The sequence below is a fragment of the Macadamia integrifolia genome, chromosome 2 (assembly GCF_013358625.1).
Source record: "Macadamia integrifolia cultivar HAES 741 chromosome 2, SCU_Mint_v3, whole genome shotgun sequence".
In the NCBI taxonomy this organism is placed as follows: domain Eukaryota; kingdom Viridiplantae; phylum Streptophyta; class Magnoliopsida; order Proteales; family Proteaceae; genus Macadamia; species Macadamia integrifolia.
Window position 1 is genome coordinate 4,507,451 of NC_056558.1, and position 22,597 is coordinate 4,530,047.

The 22,597-nt window shown below is 38.8% G+C and overlaps 2 protein-coding genes across 3 annotated transcripts in view; both read left to right on the plus strand.

The window, feature by feature from the left end:
• The first annotated feature begins 1,189 nt into the window (after nucleotides 1-1,189).
• Nucleotides 1,190-8,917, plus strand: LOC122093945 (DNA-directed RNA polymerase II subunit 4-like). Its single transcript, XM_042664509.1, has 7 exons — nucleotides 1,190-1,346; nucleotides 2,124-2,200; nucleotides 5,498-5,606; nucleotides 5,721-5,798; nucleotides 7,326-7,359; nucleotides 7,443-7,511; nucleotides 8,795-8,917. The coding sequence occupies exons 2-7, from the start codon at nucleotides 2,152-2,154 to the stop codon at nucleotides 8,915-8,917; spliced, it is 462 nt and encodes a 153-aa protein (XP_042520443.1). The 5' UTR covers nucleotides 1,190-1,346; nucleotides 2,124-2,151.
• Nucleotides 8,645-22,597, plus strand: part of LOC122059726 — a 40,597-nt gene continuing 26,644 nt past the window's right edge. For both annotated transcript variants that reach the window (XM_042622741.1, XM_042622749.1), the window contains exons 1-6: nucleotides 8,645-9,015; nucleotides 9,463-10,125; nucleotides 10,229-10,353; nucleotides 10,451-10,545; nucleotides 10,649-10,882; nucleotides 20,325-20,415. In XM_042622741.1, the coding sequence (XP_042478675.1) occupies nucleotides 9,539-10,125; nucleotides 10,229-10,353; nucleotides 10,451-10,545; nucleotides 10,649-10,882; nucleotides 20,325-20,415 (1,132 nt within the window). In that variant the 5' untranslated portion in view covers nucleotides 8,645-9,015; nucleotides 9,463-9,538. The remainder of the gene's footprint in view (nucleotides 9,016-9,462; nucleotides 10,126-10,228; nucleotides 10,354-10,450; nucleotides 10,546-10,648; nucleotides 10,883-20,324; nucleotides 20,416-22,597) is intronic.

Genomic DNA, 22,597 nt, shown 5'->3' on the forward strand with positions numbered 1-22,597 from the left:
TATTTGATTGATTATCCTTTCTTATTCTTCTTGGGTTGTTTCAACATTAACAGTTAGGGGATCTCGGTTGGGCCGGGCCCTTTGTCTAGCCCAATACCAACTTTAAGGGCAACAAGGTTCAATTTTTTGCTTTTGCAAGATTCTAGTAGGAATGGACTGGAGTTGAACACATTGAACCTAACATCATTTTTTTTTTTGGTGAAAACATAACATCATATCAAACCCACATTTCCTATGGCTCGTTTGTTTTCATGTAAAAAGGTGGAAAATGATCATTTTTCTACAAAATGGGAATTTTTTCTTTCATTTTAATGAAAAATTAAAAATGACACTGAAGAAATAGAACAAAAAAATTTTATGAGGAAAATTTCATGTAAAATACATTTGCGTGGAAGAACGTACCCTCTACCCATACCCAAACACAGATGTAGTCCAAGATCCAAATTCTAGCATGGTCTTCTGGCCTTAATTCAGCTTATTTGAATTGGGCCTAGCCCTGGTTTAGACCAAGTTGAAACTTCGTTTGATATACAAATTTGTATCACGTTACTATCATAGCCCAAATTAATATAACCCTATACATATTATACTGCGTGTAGTGCCAACTTGCTAATTATATATCCCATGTATGAAAAGGCCATTTTTTTGCTGGTCCAGGTTGAATTAAAGGCCTCAAACCCCAACCCCAGTTGGCCCAAGCTTAGGTCACATTTCATTATTTCCTAACTATAACTCAGCCCACACTTTAGGTTTTCCCAGCCCAACCTAGTTAAACTAATTAGGATCCTCTCCAACTCCTCGTTCCTCCAACTCTTTTCAATCTATCACATGCTGTCTGGGGCTGTGTGCCAGCATCTTGGAGCTGCATGCACTAGAATACTAGATGTTGGGTTAGGTGCATGTGAGAGTAGGGGTGAAATGCCCAACTTGCATCCCTTTAATTGGGCCCAGCCCAGTACGTAACCAAAATAAATGGGCTTGGGCCTTGCTTATCAAGCTAAATGAAAGGTATATTCATATTTGGTTATAAAATTTCACTTATTTCCATTCAAAACCCTTTGCTATAATATGTAAGATAAAAATTACATATAAAATATATCATTACTTAATATTGAATGTGTCACCAAAACCTGCCCTAGGAACAATAATTTTGCGTATCAATATATAGCAATAATACTTAAAACTTGCATATCAAGTATCTTTAAAAAGCCCCCTCATCCCCCACCCAAAAAAAAATAAAAAATCCTGTCCTTACGATACTTCAAAAACTTGAGTCTCTGAATCTTTAATTCATCGTTTTCCTTGTCTCAAGGACTTTCTGAGGCGGCAACTCGGCTCAACGTCAGGTAATCCCATCTCTCTCTCTCTGAGTGTATGTTTGCCGCAATGACTGAAAAAGAGTCGGAGTTTCATGCCCTAATCTACAGTCAAAAACTTGGATTCTTGATGAGCATTGGAGAAACCAGAAAAACATTAGAGAAAACCTCGTTAATAATAATAATAATAATAATAATAATAATAAGGAAACCCGTGCCCTGCACAATTGCATCAGTTAATGGAAATCTTGAATTTCTATATTCTCTTTAATATTGTTTTATTTATCCCTCTAATGTATATAGCAGACTGCGGATGTATGCAAAGATGTTTGGTTCCTAACCAAGTTTGCGGAGGCAATTTTACTGAGATTGCTGGTTTGAAAATTTGATACTTGGGTTTGCTCATTTAATTGCATTTGAATAGGATGTTATCGGTATATTTGACATATTTGAAATCGGATATTGTCATATTCACTTCACATCTGCTTTGTCTACATCTCTAGTTTTGCTTACTTATTGCGATATTTTAAAAGGATTCTGCTTTTTTAGTTTTTTAACAAAATATGCTTGTTAAGTGCACCTCTCAAATGCTTGATTAGATAAACCTAGCTTCATGATATTATGTTCCGTTTCACAATCACTTATATTTATTACCCCCCCCCCTCACTCAAAAAAATAAAATAAAATAAAAAAAATCTAGTTAATTTGCAATTGCAGTTGCATTTGGGTTTCTTTTAAACTAAAGGTTGAAGTTTTTGTTTTTGCTCAATTTTGCTTCTTGAAATAATTGATTGTTGAATCTGTCAGGAAGCATCTCTTGTGTTAATTTCTCAATATGTCCGGTGAAGAGGAAGAAAATGCTGCAGAACTCAAAATTGGAGATGGTAATAGTTTCCAACTTTCTATCCTTTTTTCTTTTCTTGAGTGCCCTGTTTGATGCCCCTCCCCCTCGGGTGGTCATTGAGTGTGATTTAGCAGCAGAGAAAGTGAATGTCACTTATCTTTGTTGCATAGCTCTATTGGAGAGCTGATACATATTTACTTTCATATTGATATGAACTATTGTTTTCCCTAAAAAAATTTCTGTGATGTGAGATCATTTGAGGGACACAAGCACTGGATAAATCCATATGGGAAGAGGGAAAAAAGAGAAAGAGGTATTACCTAATCTACCTGAAAGTGCTCTGAAATATGTCCGACTGAAAGTACCTACTTAGAAGTAGCTGACCGAATCCTTTCTCTCCTTTACCTCATATTGGCTCTTGGATATGTAATGTTTTCAACATGGAATGCATGGTCTATGCAATAGTCATTGTGTGGGTTCAGATTAATCGATGGGTATTGATTGGTAGGCTTGGTTGGAAAGTGCTCAATTGGGAGTGATCTCCATAATGGGTTAATGGGCTTTAGTTAGCCGCCCTAAGTTTAAAGTGTAGAGTGGGTCTATTAGTAGTTTGGCCTCATTATGGGAGAGGGCCAATTACTCTGATTTCAGGTTAGTCCTTGTTCCCCATCTATATAAAGGTAGCTATGCCTATTAGTAGCTATTGTCACAAATTGTATAGAGAAAGGAGTAGACAAGACTAAAAAAAGGGAGAAAAGTGAACATCTAAGGAACTCTTCAACAAGTGTTATGGATCTGAGTATGGTTCCAATTGATTATTGTGTTATTACCATTGTTTGTATTATTTGATCCGTCAAATTGATCCTTTAAAATTTCTATCAAGATAATCTCAAGAGGATATAAGTGAATATCACCCCCTCCGACATCACTTTGCTCGGAATCATTGACTGGTTGTTGCTGTTGTATTTATTTGTGAGGAAATATCACTCCCCTCCCCTGAACTATGACGAAATATCAAGTTTCCCCTACACTTTTTCAAAAATATCACTCCCCTCCCCATAATCTCAAAGATTCTTTCTATCGTCCCTCTCGTCAGAAATGACTGTTAAGTTATCAAATTAGTTTTGCTAATACCCAAATTGCCCCACACATGTTGAATACCAATATAACCTTCATGAAATAAAAATCAGGAAACCCTTCCCTCTGGTGTTCAGCTAACTCTCAGGTCATCTTCTTCTTCAAGGTTGAAACCCTAGGCTCCATTGCTCTTTGCCGCTCTACTGGATTGGAACCCTAGACTTGCGCTGAAGCTCTGCCCTGGTCCTTCACCTCAGCAAAAATCATTCCAGTCTCGTCCATTCTTCCTTCCTTGAACTTCTGCCGCACGAACCGACGACCGTGCTGATCCTTGGCCAGCGGAACCATCTGGCCCCTGAAATCTCCAATGACGAGTACATTGGGTGGTGGACCTCCGGCGGCTGCTGTTGGTGATGTAGACTCTGATTAAGAGGGGGGCCTCAATGTGTTGGATTATTCGTTTCCAAGATCTGGCCACTCCCTGTGTCTCCTCTGCAATGCCCATTAGAAACGCTTGGCGTAATTGCAGGACAAGGTCTTGGAAGCTGGAAGCAGTGGTTCACCAGTATACCTCGCATTCTCATTCTGTACCCGATTCGAACTCCATGTAAATCAAGATTGCAGTTTTGAACTTGAAACTGGCCTGGACATTTGCAGAAGATCAGGAGTACCCAAGTTCTTTAAGAAGATAATCTGGTTCTTCATCTTTAACAACACAAACCAAATTTGCAATTTCCTTTCAAAATCTTAAAACGAAAAGCACAAGATTCATGGCTTTCAGAGCAGTTATGAATCAATTTCAGGAGGGGAAAAAAAAATAAAACAGAACCTATACACCTTATTTCTTCGACCTGGAAGCTCTTCTGCTCAACACCACCAAACAAAGAACACGATAGAAGACGAAGAACCCAATCAAAATGTAAACATTAGTCCACTTCTGCCTCTCATGAATCCGTCGAGTCTCCAGTACATTACACCCTGTAATCATACATGCCTTGTTCTCTTCGTACCATATCAAACACCTTGAGATAAGGCACGAGTACTCGATAATGAGGAGAGCAACTAAAACATACTTGTACATTGAGAAATAGTGCGTCACAAACCAATACTTGGGCGACCTATCTTTGGAGATGAAGTAGCCGGAGAAGAGGAAGAAGGCACCCAGAAACACCGTTACCAGTGATGTCACTGCAATGTAATTTGGAGCAAGAGAGCTCAAGAAGAGGACAAACGAATTACCCATTAGAAATACAATCAATATAACCAATACAATGTAGATGAAAGCTTTCCAAGTCGCACGGAGGCTATGAACTAGACAGAAACAGAGTAGACTATAGCGATAGCTGCCAAGTAAGGCAAGGAGATGAGATTGTCCGCAATCAGGTGTAATGAAAGCCAGTAAACCCCACTTGAGGTCTCTCTTAAGAGGATTGGCCTTTCGTTAATGAAGATGGGTAGAGTTTCAGTGATGGAGGAGAGAAGAAAGGTAAGTGTGAAGGCAAAAAGCCCCAATCCCTTCTCTATTCCCTGCTTATCGAACGCAACATGTATGTTAAATAGTTCCCAATATCAGACCCATTCCAAGTGCTTCTAATGTGTTTGTCAAAAGAAGCTGCTTAGTTCTATAAATTATCTTCCAAAATCTGTTGTAGAGGGTGAAGATCTCATGGACTCTGGAGCTCTTATATCTGATTTCTGTCACGTCATTATCTGAAACAGAAATTGAAGAATTTTGATGAGATAGAGGAGGAATTGCAATTTCTTGTTATTGTTGTTAATATAGTTATTGTCATGAAGTAATAATCGAGCAGAGCTTATGAGAGTCATGGATCCTAGGGTTTCAACATTGAAGAAGAATATGAGCTAAGAGTGAGCTGAACACCAGAGAGAGAAAGGGTTTCGTGAGTTTTACTTCATGAAGGCTATATTTGGTATTCAACATGTGTGGGGTTAGTTTGGGTATTAGAAAAAATAGTTTGATGACTTAACAGCCATTTCTGATAGAGAGGGACGGTAGAAAGAATCTTTGAGATTAGGGGGAGGGGAGTGATATTTTTAAAAAGTGTAGGGGCAACTTGATATTTCACCATAGCTCAGGGGAGTGGACTGATATTTCTTCTTTATTTATTTGTCATTGTGATATTGAATATATTTAGGGTTACTTTGTTTTTCTATCTAGGTCTCCTGTTATGCTTTTTCAGGATATAATTTTATTTTTCCCACCTTTTTTTTATTCTAACTTTGAGATCTTTTTCCTCAGAATTTTTAAAGGCCAAGTGTTTAATGAATTGTGAAGTTGCACTTATCCTTGATCGGAAATATGAGCAGCTTCAGCAGATGTCTGATGATCCTATGAATCAAATTTCTCAGTGAGTGTTAAAAAGCTTTTCTTTTTTTGTGGTAACTGAGCAATACTGATTTTACGGCTTCAATTCATTTAATCTTATGCCAGAGAATTTAGTATCATATATCTTTCCTTTCAGAGTATTTGAAAAGTCATTGCAGTATGTGAAGCGCTTTAGCCGCTGCAAAAATCCTGATGCTGTTAGGCAGGTTCGAGAGTATCCTTCAATTTTTCAGACATGTGATGATAGTCTTTTGTCCTATTGATGGAAAATTTGATCTCTCTCAAGTTTAAATCTAGGACTCTAAGAGGATGGGATCTGCCAGGTGGATCTCCAAACAATATATAATAGTGTAGGAAAACTCACATGACAGAAAATGAAAGAGCTGGAGATTTCAGAATAAGAGAACTAGAAGATAAAATTTTGTAACAAAGTAGAAGCATAAAATATTGCCCTGTCTGATGAGTACTATCAGTCCACAAAAGATCTCCGGATTCTAAGATCAAATAGATTGTGCGATGGGCTAGTCCTAGCATATCTAGGAAATCAGAGCAGGATGACTAGCTTGAATTCTAACCGATCACACTCTGTTTCAGAACAGAATGCAATATAGCAAGTTACAGAAGTCACAATGTGCTGCCTGATAAAATAAAACTGAAATCAAATTCCTATGGGCTCCAGCACAATAATGTAGACTTAGTAGTAGAAAATATTAAATTTAGAAGGTGATCTAAACCCCGCAACCTGATTGAAAAATAATTCCTAAGTAGCTAGTTGGAGAGAGGCACGTTAACCCCTTCTCCTCTTCTTCCCAATGGTTGCATGACCTACCTGTGGTGAAATATTAAAGTGCCCAACTTTTGCAGCGATTACTCAAAAGTATTCCGAGGCTACTGAATTTTTTTTATGAACTTCTTGAATTATAATTAACCCAGGATTGTTTTTGCAGACAACTCGAAGTATTCTGAGACTGCTGGATTTTTAATGAACTTCATGAATTATAATTAACCCAGGATTTTTCTAGGTCTGTTACATTGGAAAGTCCAAATTAAGTCCCTTTTTGAATGATTGAGGCCTGAGGGGCTGATTGTATAACTTGTCTCGGTTTTGTAAGTGTAGCATCGTGATGAGTATTCATTAGTAGATTTTAGGTGGGTGACTTATTCATTATAGGGCTGAGCATTTGACTTGTTGGATGGTGCTTTTTATCACAACCAGGTACTATTCTTCGTGAAACCTTACCCTCAGAGAATATGGGAAGATTTGTCAAAGGAACTCCTACTAACATGAAGAAGATGCATTTCTTAGGTTTTGGATATTCTTTTTCTTGGTTTCTGCCATTCTGTGTGTGTGTGTGTGTGTGTGCGCGCGCTTTTCTCTTCCCTTGTTTAAATTGATATATTTTAATCTTCATGTACTTGGACCTCTTTAGTACCCATCTTTATTCATTAATTCTGTGTGAGTTTGCATTCCCTTTCAACTGGATTTCTGATTAAAAATCCTCCAAGTTCTAATTAGATGCATGATAAACAATGCACAAAGAGGAGACTTTTTATGTCCCTGTAGTATGAGAAAATAGTGAAATCTAACAATTTTCATGTGCTTTCTGTGTAATTTGGTGCCTTCTGCTGGCTTCTTGTCGATTTGTGCTCTCTATGAATTTAAAACTTATGTTGTCCTTTTCATTTAAGAATATGTCATTTAGATTTGACATCAGCAGTGTGATTTCTTAACTGAGTTCAGAATCCTGAGTAGATACCAGTTGGCTGAGTTTGAGGTAATGCCACAAGTCCTTCTCTAAATAAAATCCAAAACCCTATTAAAAGATCATATTTATTTTTCTTTCTGTATGTTATGCAGCTCTGTGTCCTTGGCAACCTTTGCCCAGAAACTGTGGAGGAAGCTATAGCTATGGTGCCTTCTATTAAGGTAATTTCACCTTTGATTCCATGTAGGGCAGAAGGAAGTGCCCATATGTATGACACTGAAATATTAAAGAGAAGGTAGAAGAAAAAAGAAGAGAGAAATGACTAGATGAGTTTTTTTTTTTTTGGAAGAAAGAAAAATCAATTAAAAGTGATGACTTAATACATCCAGTTGAGTTCTAGAGTTCTGAATTTTGATTTTCCTGTGCATAACAAGGTAAATGATTAGCTTAAAAAGAGGGACTTATAGAAAAATAGATTTCCTAGGTCATGAACTAGTGCTATTATTAATAGACCAGGTTATGCAGTTTCTTCGAATCACTCCATATTTCTTTCAGCTCATCACATCTTCCTTGTCCTGCTTTACGGTATTGAGAAAACCTTTGGTAAATACATTGTGGTAGACAAAATCTTCCCTAAAAATAACACCACTTGTCCATGTTGATTTAAAAATGAATTTTTATTACCCTTTAGTGCATCTTGCCTTGGGTCTACCCCTGAATAAAATTTATTTTCTTTATCAAAAAGAAAATAATGATAAAAATAAAAATAAAATTTTATTTTCTTATCTACCTATCAGGGGAACTTTTTAACGATCTTCCCCATGAAGAATTCATTCACCTCATTGACGAAGCCGTTGTGGTCCATATAAGGGTATGGATGTTCATGATGAAAGAATCTTTCTCTCATTCTCTTTGACTGTGGGTGAAATAACTCTTCAAAATTTATTGTTCATATAAACACACTCAAAATTTATTGTTCATACAAACACACTCTAACGCAGCACCATGCATTCAAATTGCAAGAGATTAAAAAAAAAAATATGAACCCAATATGTAAATAATAAACATCTTTATCGGTTGATCCTCGACGATTGGTGGAACAATTTTTGTCTATAATATAATTTAACTCTATATGATCCAATCAATACTTTTATCGATACTTGGGGTTGGTTACTTTGATGAATATCTTTCAGTTAGCTCCATTTAAGGTCATACTTAATATTAAGGTCTTGAAATTAATCCATGGTAAACCTGACACACCAAGGTTTTTCCAGTGCCACGTCATTAAAAAGATTTTTTTTTTTCGGTTTAAAAGAGAAACGAACATAGGTCAAAAGGATTAAACGGGTACCACCACATTCCGGTGAAAGAAAAAGAAAGGGAGAGAAAAACTTACCACGGATCACGGTCGTAAGTCGTAACTCTTACGGGCGAGATACTTGCGGCGCCCAGAACTCAGCCCAGGCAATCCATATTTTCTCACACTAACCTTCTTCCTCCGCAGTCATCTCAATACTGGAGACTGGAGACTGGGAAACTGGGAGTCAATGGCTTAGTAAACACACGGTGGATTGTAGGAGACGTTGTTGCCGTTCACCCGATCATTGGAACCAGGCGAAAAGCTTGAGCCCGAATCCTGGATTAGAAAACAACAGACTTCCCTTAATGAATTCGATAAACGGGTTGATTGTCTCTGCCCTGCAATCAACGTCATCCTTTCTAAAGGTCTGTTTTTGAACCTGATATCAACTTATCCTTTCAAAAATTTCTTCAGCGTTTATGTTCAGCTAGGGTTTTTGGATTTCTTTTTATCTACATCTTATACGTTGTGTTTCTATGAAGTTTTGAAGTTCCTGCCGTTTTTATGGTGAAGCATGTAAATCTTGTACTTCAAATTTAATTTAGACAATTTGTTCTCTTCAAGTGAAGAAGTATTAATTCGATGTTCACTGAGTGTGAATTTACTTTTTTTCTTATAATGCATTCAACATAGAGCGACAGCTCGAATATTTAGCATACAATAAAGCCTGAATCGCTAAAGTTATTATTTTTCATTACATTGAAGATATAATGAGCTCGAATATTGTTCTGTTCCAATGTGATACGCTAATGCTCGCACTGTAGTTTTCTGCTATGGAGCAATATCTGATTTGGGCTTGTCCAAAATTTCAGGTGATTGAGATTAATTGATGGGATCAAAGCCAGCTATATCGTAGGTTTGGTTTTGAGTTTGGGAATAAACATTGCAATGTACTCAAGGAGATTCAAGTGCAGGAGTCAGAAATGGAATTATATGTTCCAATCATCCAAATGTTTGATTAGGACAAACCAGCAGCAGTTCTCACATTACAGATTTTGCCACCAGAAAGTCATACCTGGAGCCCAAAATTATCATTGCTTAAGTAGTCTGATCAACAAAATTATTGTAAATCCACTCCTCTTGTCAGGTTTGTCCACCAGAAATAACAATATTCGGTGCCATGGGAAGTTTGATGCTCGTTTGACACATACTATCTTGAGGTTCTATAGCTCTGAAGGTGATGGAAGGAATGCAAGCGAGGATAAACATGTTCCAGTAAAAGACTCTAACTTTGAAAAGGAGAAGACAAGGCAAGAGAAGGTCAGGACCGATGTGAGGCACAGCGATGAGCATGCCCGGCTTGGGGAGCAAGATCATCAGGAGTGGCTAAATAATGAGAACTTATCCATTGAGAGTAAAAAGAAGGAGTCTCCATTTACATCTAGACGGGAAAAGTTCAGAAATGAGTTCTTGCGGAGGGTGGTTCCATGGGATAAAATTACAGTTTCATGGGATACATTTCCATATTATATTCAGTACTTACTTCTACCACTTTATTTCTTCTTCATATCATCCCTCTATGTTTGCACATCTAATCCTTGTTGCTTCATCCAACATAGTTGCATTTCTTTGTTACAGTGAACATACCAAAAATCTATTAGTGGAATGTGCTGCTTCCCATTTGAAACATAAGAAGTTTGCTGCTTCTTATGGTTCTCGCTTGGACTCTTCAAGTGGGAGAATATTGCTTCAGAGTGTCCCAGGTTGCGTAGCAAAACTAATACTATTCAGTTTTTCCATTTCTATCAAGGAGAGTGCTTTTGTTTGATTTAATGTCTGAATCATGAATTTTCACTATAGGAACTGAGCTTTATCGAGAAAGACTAGTTAGGGCACTTGCACGGGATTTACAAGTCCCCCTACTGGTTCTTGATAGCAGTGTTCTTGCACCTTACGTAAGCTACGAAATGGATTCGAGATTTTGGTTTGCAAGTCTTCTGCTTCTTGCTGATCATGAAGAAAACATGACAGTTATTGTCTAATGTAACTCTGGTGCAGGATTTTGGTGAAGACTGTGGATCAGAAAATGAGTCAGATGATGATACTGCCGAACTGGGTGAAGATTGTTCTTCAGAGTCAGAGGAGGATGAACAGGATGCAAGCAACGAAGAAGAATGGGCAAGTAGCAGTGAGGTGAAATCAGATAGTAGTGATGATGATGAGGTTGATGTGCAGGCATCTGCTGAAGTCCTTAGGAAGCTTGTACCTCATGGTCTCGAAGGCCTTGAGAAGGTAAGAGATTAATTTTTACCATTGGTAGACTAGGCAGTTAAAATGGAACTCTGTAGCAAAAGATTTACCTTAGATTTATGAACATGAGAAATTTGCATGAAACAAGTGGTTTGCCATGCAAATCAGGTGATTAATATGCGTTGGAAAGGAGGGATCTGTGTTGATGCTATGTTTTTGTGTGATCAGTGATGTACTGCATGAGACAGCATCTTTAGACTATAAGTTGGCTATTTTTTTTGGACCTGTTAGATTGACCAAAAGGAACACCAAATTTAGAGCAACAAAGTTCAGTTTATGGGACTGCAGTGGAGTGGAGGAGCAGCTGTTCATAGCCCTTAGCTTAGCTGGATCTTGCTGGTGCCACCTAAACAGTAGGTAGGCGGTGGATGTGTGACATTTGGAGTTGTCATTCGTGCACCTTTCCCCAGTGGAAGAATGAGTGATCCGTTCCCCTGCAGATCATAGGTCCCGCTCCTCCAAAGAATATGATCTCTTACTTATCAATTAGAAAAGAAGAGAAGAAGAGGGGAGGGGGGTCTCCAGGTCCCTTGAAGGTAATGATTGGCTCCAACACTAGTATTTTGTGAGTCTTTTTCCATAATCTGTTGGCAATTGCAGTTGGATCAGAAACATTTTGATCATGGGAAGTGGTTACTCACTTTGCCTCCATTTTTTTGGAATATTTGTTTCTGAGAGAGATGGTAGAGGCTATGAAGATGCATATGGAGGATATGGTTTTAGAGACAAGAATGAGGAGGGGACTTCAATAGATTTTTCTGTGGCTACTTTCTAACTAGAAGGTTTGATAGGTTGTTATGTAAGCATTGTAAGGTTTTACCAGGGGAGAGCCTAACCACACAACATAGATTAATGGTCATGGATATGTGTCTCATTATGCTGAATAGTAAGAAAGGTGAGCTCATTTGCCCTAGGATAAGGTGGTGGATCTTAAAATGAGTATCTTGAAATAATTATTAGATAAAGTGATCAACCAAGGAAAGTAGGGCTTTGATGGAGACACTAATACAATGGTGAACAAGATGACTACTTCTATTAAAATGGTTGTTAAAGATGTCATTTGTGACTCGAAAGGAAAATGTCATTCCTTAAGAAGACTTGGTGGGGGATGATGAGGTTTGTTACAATCCCAGATTCCTGCAATCAAATCAGTAAAAACAGCAAAGAGAACTAGAAGAGAAGAGAAAAGAAGAAGAAAAGAAGACAAGTGTGAAATTTGCCCAGAGAAACAGAGCAGCCTATGATCAGTCCAATATGTGACTGATCGTAGGCATCACTATCATATATAGCTTTAAAACAAGGATTACAAGGACTAAAACACCCCCATTACAAGTAATAAACCCTAAACAGCAAATAGGGACCCGATAGGACCAAACTGACCCTATCGGGTCCAGTGGCTGATGCTAATCCCAAGATCGGGATTAGCTCTCGGCCTCAACACTCCCCCTCAAGCTGAAGCATATACATCACCCATGCTTAGCTTGGTACAACCACTGCGAAAGCTAGGTGTAAACAAGGACTTAGTAAATATGTCAGCTAACTGATCTATCGACGGAACAAACGGAGTCTTAATCAGCTTCTTCAGAATAGCATCACGAACGAAATGACAATCCACCTCTATATGTTTGGTCCTCTCATGGAAGACTAGGTTATTGGAAATGTAAACTGCAGCTTGTTTGTCACAGTACATTTTCATTGGCTTGGTCATTGGAAATCCCAACTCCAATAGAAGCGACCTCAGCCACATCAACTCAGCCATGGTATGAGCCATAGCTCTATACTCGGCCTCTGCACTGGACCGAGTAATAGTGGTCTATTTCTTACTACGCCATGTAATAAGATTCCCTCCAACAAAGGTACAATATCCAGTGGTAGATCTCCGATCACTAGCAGAGCCAGCCCAATCAGCGTCAGAGTAGCCAAGCTCCATGTGCCGATTAGGACGGTAAATCAACCCCTTTTCAGGAGCACCTTTCAGATAACGAAGAACATGGATAACAACATCTCAATGGGCTTTCTGAGGAGACTGCATGAACTGACTAAGAACTCCAACAGCATAAGAAATGTCAGGACGAGTCACAGTCAGGTAAATCAACTTGCCAATCAAACTCTTGTACTGATGCACATCCTGAAACAGTTCACCATCATCAACACCGAACTTTTGGTGGGGATCCATAGGAATATCAACAGGTCTAGATGCAAGCATCCCAGTATCAGATAAAAGATCCACAATGTACTTTCTCTGAGACAAACTGATCCCTTTCTTGCAGCGGGTCACCTCAATCCTGAAAAAATAATGGAGATGACCAAGATCCTTGGTCTGAAAATGACGCTAGAGATGAGCCTTTACTTCAGAAATACCTGCCTCATCATTACCAGTAAGAATAATATCAATATATACCACCAAGACCACCAGCTTGTCAGCTCTGCGATGAACAAAAACTGAATGATCAGAATAGCATTGAGAAAACCCACACGTGACAATGGTGGCACTGAACTTGTCAAACCATGCTCGAGGGGACTGTTTAAGCCCATAAATAGCCTTGTGCAAGCGACACACACGGCCTGTATTCTCCCCCTGAGCAACATAACCAGGAGGTTGCTCCATATACACCTCCTGAAGATCACCATACAGAAAAACATTCTTGATATCCAACTGAAATAACGGCCAATCAAAGTTGACAGCAAGAGATATAAGAAGGCGAACAGAGTTCAGTCTGGCAACCGGAGAGAATGTCTCAAAGTAATCCACATCATAAGTCTGAGTATACCCTTTGACAACCAGACAGGCCTTTAACTGCTCAACAGAGCCATCAGAATGATACTTAACAGTGTACACCCAACGACACTTAACCAGATCCTTACCAAGAGGTAAATCTACCAGGCTCCAGGTACCATCCATTTCTACATCCATGGCAGCCTTCCATTCAGGAATACGGAGGGCATCATTATGGGAACGGGGAATGGGGTTAGTGGAAAGGGATGGGGCAAGGCCATGGATGGGAGAAGGAAGATGAGATAATGACATAAAATTATCAATAGGGTACACAACCATGGATTTCTGAGTGCAGGAACATGTACCTTTACGATGTGCAATCGGTAAGTCATCAGGTGGAGGAGGAAGAGGAACTTCACCAGCGGAAGATGGCAGTGGAAGGAGTGAAGCTTTAGGGTTAATTTTCGCGCTGCCTGGCTGTCCAGTTTTCTTCCTGCGCTGATAAACCTAGAGTGGAGGTGAGGCAATGGTACCAGGGGCATCAGGGAGGGGTATAAGAGAGGGTATGGGTGGAGAGGACAACTCCGGACTAGATTGGGACACCTGAGAGGAATAAAATGATGTATCTTCAAAGAATGTTACATCAACATTGACAAAATTCCAATGAGTAACGGGGTCATAACACTTATATCCTTTCTGGGTACGACAGTAACCCAGAAAGATGCACTTAGTAGACCTCGGGGATAACTTATCAACCTGCAGATGCAGATTATGAACAAAACATACACACCCAAAGACACGGGGTAGAACAACAAAATTGGGCAAATTAGGAAACAGAGCAGAAAATGGAGACTTATTTGCCAGAACAGAAGATAGCATGCGATTAATCAAATAACAAGTGGTTAAAACACCATCACACCAAAAATGTTTAGGGACATGCAATGGCATGGGCAACCTCAAGGAGATGCCGGTTCTTGCGCTCTGCTACTCCATTTTGCTGTAGGGTATAGGCACAACTAGTTTGATGTATCATCCCACGGGTATCACAAAACTCAGATGTATCAGTTTGAGCATATTCTAAAGCATTGTCAGAAAAAAAAATCTTAATAGGAATGCAAATTGAGTCTTTATTTCATTATAAAATTTGTGAAACACATGTAAAAATTCAGATCGTTCCTTTAACATGTACAACCATGTAAGGCGAGAATGGTCATCCACAAAAGTCACAAAGTACTGGAAACCAAATCTGTTACTGACTCTGCAAGGACCCCATACATTATAATGGATTAAAGAAAATAAAGACAGACTACGAGACACAGAGTGAGATGGGAAAGACACACAATGATGTTTACCCAACTCATATGCCTAGAGCTGTAACCTAGAAAGCGACAAATGACCTAAACGACAGTGCCATTGGAAGAGAGTCACGTCTCCAACAGCCGTAGCAACAACAGTAGAAGGACAGTCGCGGTTGAGGTAGTATAATCCATCATTTTCACGTCCTCCACCAGTCGTCTTCCTCGTGTGAAGATCCGGAAATTGAGGGACATGGAAGACAAAAGATAAATTAATGGATGGGGTAGGTAAAATAGTACCATGTCCTAGGACGGGCGTGGAAGTGCCATTAGCAAGGATAATAGAGTTTGAACTGACATTAGTAGAAAAATTTTGAAAAAGTGATGACTTACCGGTCATATGGGTAGAGGCACCTGAATCAATGATCCAAGGAGTAGATGTAGTAGTGAGAAGGGCTGAAGTACCTGTGTGAGCTAGAGTAGTAGCGGATGTAGACGCACCATTAAATGTATTAGAGGATGCTTCAAGAGTGTGCAAGCGCCGGAGCAACTGATTGATGTCATCTCGCAGACTGGTAGCTGAATCTCTTGATGAAGGTGTTGGTTTAGGATCAACTGGAGCCATTGGGTTAGTACCATCATCAGACACTGCATGATTAGCTAATTGTGTTGCCCCACTCTGGTTTACCATGCTTTGCCTAGCAAGTCTCAATAGTATGGTTGAGCTTTCCACAAAAGGTGCACTGGCAAGTTGAACGATCAGAGGGCTGTCCACTAGATCCTTGACCAGCCGACCCACGTCCTCCCCCACGACCGCGACCACGACCACGACCACGGTTGGCATGGAAGGCAGAACTGTCTTTGGTAGACTAATCAGGTTTAGTGGAGGAGGTAATGCGCTGCAGGCGTGAGTAAGTATCATTCAGAGTAGGCATAGTATCTCCTGCAAGTAAGTGACCTTTCATTGCCTTCAAGTCATTGTTCAAACCAGCCAAGAATTTAGAGACGAAGAACTCGTTACGCTGAGCCTTCAACTTGTTAATGTCAGTGGTCAAGGGTTGGAAGACATTTAGTTCTTCAACCATTCCTCTGAAAGTACTGTAATATTCGGAAAGGGGCTTGTCCGACTAACGAAAATGAAACCGTTTTTCATAAATATCATAATCCAGGTCAAGTTCTTTTCTTGAGAGTAGGTCTCCTTCAAATCATTCCATTCTCCCTTGGCAGTAGAGTGAAACATGACATTGGCAGTCACATCTGGTTCCATATTGTTCCATAACCAAATTAAGATTAATGCATTCTCTTTCTGCCATTGAGCATAACCAGTATCGGATTCGTTGGGAGGATTAGAGGTAGTGTAATCAAGCTTATCCTTCGCCATTAGGTAAACTTTGACTGACTGAGCCCAAAGAAGGTAATTCGAGCTTCCCTTAAGCTTGATAGAAGTAATCTGGAAATTCACATTGTCCGATGCAGAGGAGGTAGTAGTAGGAGTAGCAGTAGTCTTGGTCTCAGCCATGAGTGCAAGAATTAAGGACAAGGATGTATTGCAAAAGTAACTAAGTACGAAGAACTCACCAACCAAACCGGAACAACAGCAGCCAAAGAGCAATCAGACCTAAAGAACCGAAAAAAAAATTCCAGCCGATAGGTGTTGCTGGTAGGTGAATGTTGACTTTGATAGGAGCAGCAAAGAAGGCTTCAAAAGCCTAGTAGGGTATGTAGAAGGGTAGTAGAACAGCAGCACATCAAACCGTGAAGTAGTAGAGCTTCAGACATAGGGCAGCAGCAAAAAACAAGTCACATATAGGGGCGGCAGCCATTAAAATTCTGCAGAACTTGTATATCGGCTTCAGCGAGTCGAGAGAACTAGGGCTAAATCCATGTAGCAGTGGTAGAACGACCTGATTGTGTTTATCTCATTATAATCAGGTCAAGAAATTGAGATATGGGCAGCAATAGGTGGCTGTGCACCAAAGAGAAGTCGTGCAGGGTTGTGATCAGCAGAGAATGATGATTCACTCCCTGATTTGATTACAGAAGCTCTGATACCATGTTACAATCCCAGATTCCTGCAATCAAATCAGCAAAAACAGCAAAGAGAACTAGAAGAGAAGAGAAGAAGAAGAAGAAGAAGAAAAGAAGACAAGTCTGAAATCTGCCCAGAAAAACAGAGCAGCCTCTGATCAGTCCAATATGTGACTGATCGCAGGCATAATTAGCATATATATAGGTTTAAAACAATGAGTAAAAGGACTAAAACATCCCCATTACAAGTAATAAACCCTAAACAGCAAATAGGGACCCGATAGGACCAAACTGACCTTATCGGGTCCAGTGGCTGACGCTAATCCCAATATCGGGATTAGCTCTCGGCATCAACAAGGTTCAAGCAGGCATTAAGGCTAAAGAATCTAGTTTTAAGACACGGCAAATGTCTAAGAATGTAGAGGATCTAAAAAGTTATAGATTTTCTAAAAACATTGTTTTCTAGTTGTTGCCTTGGATGCCTTGTTGGTGTCGCCTTTCGTCTAGGCTTCCTCCAACTCCTTGGGTTGCCTAGACGCCTTGACAACTATGGCCAGAAATGAAGCTAAGAAGATTTTGGGAAGAGCAAGAGTGAAAAAATATGAAGATTTTTATGACAATTTGAGCATTAAGGAAGATGAAAAAGCTATTTATAAGATAACTAAAGATAGCTAAAATGAGGGAAGGAGGAGTAGTTATTTTGACTATGTTAAATGTATTGAAAATAAAGATGATAAAGTACTAATAAGGGATGAGGATAGTAAGGACAGATGGAAAGATGATTTCTATAGCCTACTAAATGAAGACATTTTGAGTAATAGTGTCTTAGAAGGCTGCATTACCTATCAAGGCACCACATGTCGTAGGTATATATGAAAAATCAGTGTGTCTGAAGTAAAAGAAGATTTAAGGAGAATGAAAGTAGGCAAGGCACGAGGTCCATATGTGGAAGAGTTTAGGAATCTGTGGTTTATCTTGACTAACCAAGTTGTTTAATTAGATTATGAGCTCAATGAAAATTCTTGATGAATGGAGAAAGCATTGTGGTTCTGATTTATAAAATAAAGGTGATATTCACAGTTACAATGACTATTAAGGCATAAAACCAATGAGTCATACTATGAAATTATGAAAGAGAGTTATTGAAACTCACTTGAGACAAGAAATACTATTACAAAGAACCAATTTGGTTTTATGCCAGGAAGATATATGGCTGAAGCTATATATTTAGTAGACTTATGGAAAGATTTAGAGATTGCAAAAATGATCTCCATATGGTCTTTAGTGACCTAGAAAAAAGCTTATAACAAACTCCCTAGAGAGTTAATCTGGTAGACACTAGAGAAGAGAAGTGTTTCAATTAAATATGTGGACAGAGTTAAATATATATATATATATATATATAATGGTGTGGTGATTAGTGTAAGAACTATGGGGGGAGGTCAAGATAGTGAATTCCCAATTACAATTGGTATACAGCAAGGATCAACTTTAGTCATTATTTGTTTGCGCTTATCATAGGTGATTTAAGCATTTAAAATGGCATTCTTTGGTGTATGATTTTTGCTGATGATATTGTTTTGGTGGATGAGACAAAAGCAGAGATTAACGTCAAGTTGGAGTTATGGTGATCAACCTTGGAATCAAAAAAGTTCTAAGGTAAGTAGAACGGAGACAGAGTATATGGTGTGTAGTCTTAGTTACACTAGGATGGATAATGACGTGGTGAAAATGGAGGGAGATTTCGTAAAGTGATTATTTTAGGTATCTGGGCTTAGTCATCACTAAAGAAGGTGATATAGAGGTGTTGATGTAGATGCACACCCATGGACTAATACAAACCCATCTGAAATCCAGACGGAGATGAGGCCGATCCATATTTGGTTACTTGGTCTAGTAGGATTTTAGTAAATCTTATTTATTTGGAAATATTATGTAATCTTTTATTTTAAGTAGGATATATAGGGAGATATTAGTTTCTTATTTAGAGTTGGTTTCCTAGTTTCATTTTGAACTAGTTTCCTTTTAGGATTTATTTCTATGTTGGAGTCTTTTATTTGCCTATTTAATATGCTTGTAACCGATGGATTAATTAGAGAATAGAATGATGAATTGAGTTTTGAGTGTTGAGAGCCTGAGGGCTGTGTGTGTGATTCTTCTTTCCCCCCCTTTTTCTTAGTGCGATTTCTCCCCCTCCCCTGCAACTCTGAGAACCATCTTAGGGAATTCTTCCCTATTCCTACCAGCCCTCCATCATGTGTTTTACAGATAATTAAAATAGGATGGATGACGTGGAGAGGTGTGTCTAGAGTTTTGTGTGATCGATGTATTCCTTTAAAACTTAATTATTTTATGGGACAATCATATGACCGACTATGATGTATGGTGAGGAATGTTGGACAGTTAAGAAGCTTCATATAGTTTAACTTAGTGTAGTTGAGATGGATGAGTGGCAAAACTAGGAGGGATAAACTAAAGAATGATCATATTGGAGCTGATTTAGGAGTAGCTCCGATACATAATAAGCTACGATAAATTCATTTGATGTGGCATGGCTATGTTCAATGGAGGCCTTTAGATGCTCTTTTACGGAGGAGTAATTTGATTCAAATTGCAGGAGCTAAAAGTGCCACAGGCAGACCTAAAATGACTTTGGGAGAAGTGACGAAGAAAGACATAGATAGCTTAAGCCTTGTATCAAGTATGGCCTTGAATAGAGCTGATTGGAGGGTAAGGATTATGTGGCCGAACACTTTTAGTTGGGATAAGGGTGAGTAGTTGTTGTTGTTATTTTTCTATGAGAGAGCTAGAAGAGAGAAGGGGAAACCTTTCAGGATGCTGCTTCTCTTCTCTTTTAACACTCCAGTGTCTAGACCTCTGCCTGCCAGGTGCTTCCAATACTAAACCTATTGAAAACTAGCTTCAACAGACCTTTTTCAGTACTAGCTTGTATCCTTCCAGTGATCTATTTTCCAAATATTCGAGCCAAATAGGAATTATAGAAAATATTATTGAGTCAAATAGGAATCCTATGTAAAGCTTTGGAGCTTGTTGCATTCATGATGGAGATATACATACAAATCTTGAATTTTGTATTCTATTATTTTCTTTGTGAATGCTCTACAGAGAACAAGAGAGTTAATGTTCAATGATTGCGTCTCTTTTGACCATGGGGGGCAAGATACATATGAAAGAAGGATATACTATTGTAGCACCATCAAGTCCTTCTGAAACAGAAGCAGCAAAAATCATATAACAAGTGTTTTGATGGGTTGAACTCTTATGTGTTTTCTCTGCACAATACCCGAGTCTTACCCATTAGTTATAGTGATTTAAATAACTAGTAAAATGGGATTTATATTATTAGAGATTGTGTGCTCTGTAGGGAGATATTGGAGAATCAGAAAGTAGCGATGGATCAGCAAAGTCAGATGCTGCTCAGACTCCAGAACAATCAAAACGTCCATTTACAAAAGGTAGCTTGTCTCTTTCCTTGCTATTCTGTGATCAATAGTTGAACTCATGTTTTGATGGTCTTCTATATTGTAGTTACTACAAGTCAAATTATTTTTATTCTATGTTGATTAAATATCCACATATTTACCTTTCTTAGCTTGCATTCATTTTTCATCTCTTATGTCTTTTTCATTTTCATTTCTTATCTCATTTCTTACCTTTATTTTCTCATCTCTGCATCCCCCTTTCCTATTTATACCTCTTCAGTCTTTACCTAATTTGTTTTGTTTGGATCCATGTAGCCAACCCCATTAAGTGGAAATAAGGCTGAGTTTGTTGTTGTTGTTGATTAAATAACAAGACAATTGTTCCCTTGATTGGTCATGAGAGAAGCATTTCTTGGCAGCCTAAATGGTTCACATCACTATTGGCTGGGACAGTTCTTCATTCAGTCCTGTCCTGATCCGACAATTTTTGCATCCTATAGAGTAATGGGGGAAATAATTGTCTTGCTGAGTCCACCTTTTATGTCTTTAGAACAACAGTAGTTGTTGTCTACTTATTTTTCTGCTCTTCGTGTCATATGAGGCTTGTTGCAGGCCATTAATTAGAATTTGGGAGGAGTTTTGGTGGGATTGCTAGTCCTTGAGGGAGATATTCCATCGGTTTTGTGTTATCCTTAGTTAAAGGACCATCGAGGAGTGGGATTTCGAGATTGAGGGAGTCAATTCCTTGGTCTTTTGATTTTATTTTTATAAGCAAGCATGTACCCATCATGTGGATTGGAATTTGAAGGGAATAGATCATGGGTGTGCAAACTGTGGTGTGGCATGACTGCGAGCTGTGAGATTTTCCTTTCCCTGTGAGATCCTCTTCTTCTTCCCCTTCTCCTTCAAATCAGGTACACCTTCCTTGGTCTTCAATACTTCTGTCCTTGTCTTCACTCCTTTCCTTTTCGCTGCTCCCTGTTCCCTCTTCTACTCCCAGCCGCTGTTCTCTTCTCAGCAACGAAACTACCAGCCTGTGAAGAGTTCACTAAAACTCTTCTTTCATACCTCAGATCAACCCCAAATTCTAGGAGATAGATCTCCTTCTTAGGGTGATTCAAGCCCTAGGTCCCTACACCCAAAATAATTACTGTCGTGAGACACAAACAGAACTCAGGCGTGACTTCTCCGAGTTCCCTCCTTACCACAGGTGTAGTTGCAGGTCCTGAATTTCTCCCATCATGGATCCGTTTAGGCTTGTTGGCACTTTATTTATGGCATAGTTTTTAAGGCAGTAAGGCGACGGAGGCGTTTGAGAGTTTTTCGGAGCACCTTAGCGATAAGGCGGGCATAAAGCGTCGCCTTATTGACTAAAGCGTTTATGTGTAATTTTTTTATAAAACCAATCTATTTGGCTCAAATCCTAGTTGAATCCTATTATTCATATGTTAAATAAATATTAAAGGTTCATATTCATACTAATGTAAGATATTCATCAAGAAAACAAATCAATAAAGTGAATAAACTAAGTTCATCTTCATCAATCATCAATCATCATAACATATTAATATATAATATAAATACATAATTATGAAGCAAAATTATAAAAATAAAGAAAAAGAGACATAAAAAATACAAGTATTTATTATACTTACCTCTATGATGCCAAAATGAGTGCCTAAGCCCTAAGATCATCCACTATATTTCTACTCCTGTCAATGAAGAATGAAGCTCACCGCTGCTGGAGCAAATTCATCGCTGCCGGAGCAAAATGGTCGCCTAGATAAGTGGTTCTTCTTTGTTCCTTGATTCCTTCTCAAGGCCCTTTCTTAAAACCCTTGACAAAATCCAAACCCTGTTTGTGAATCGTGTTTTTGTTTTGGTTATTTTTGGTGGAGTAAAGCTGATCCCATACATCTCAAGTGTTAATAAAATCATACTCCTACCAATAAAAAATCTATATTTGGAATCTTCATCAAGTAATTTTAAAATGTGTTTAAAAAAAAAAAAACCCATAAGGCGCCACTTCACGTAAGGCGGAGCACTGCCTTACCATCTCTAGACCGCATCAGCGCCAAGGTGCTAGTAAGGCGTCGCCTTAGCAGCGCCTTAAAAACTATGATTTATGGAGGCTTATCATTGCTATTCGAACACTAAAGCCCTGTTTCTAATGGGTCTCTCTTGAGGGAGCTGGCACCACATAAACCAGTTCCCC

Excerpts from the sequence above, each read along its gene's own strand:
- LOC122093945 (XM_042664509.1), top strand. The coding sequence starts at position 2,152 with ATGTCCGGTGAAGAGGAAGAAAATGCTGCAGAACTCAAAATTGGAGAT. Across the intron at positions 5,799-7,325 it reads GCTGTTAGGCAGGTTCGAGA|AATCCTGAGTAGATACCAGT; the intron begins GTATCCTTCAAT and ends AACTGAGTTCAG. Across the intron at positions 7,360-7,442 it reads ACCAGTTGGCTGAGTTTGAG|CTCTGTGTCCTTGGCAACCT; the intron begins GTAATGCCACAA and ends TATGTTATGCAG.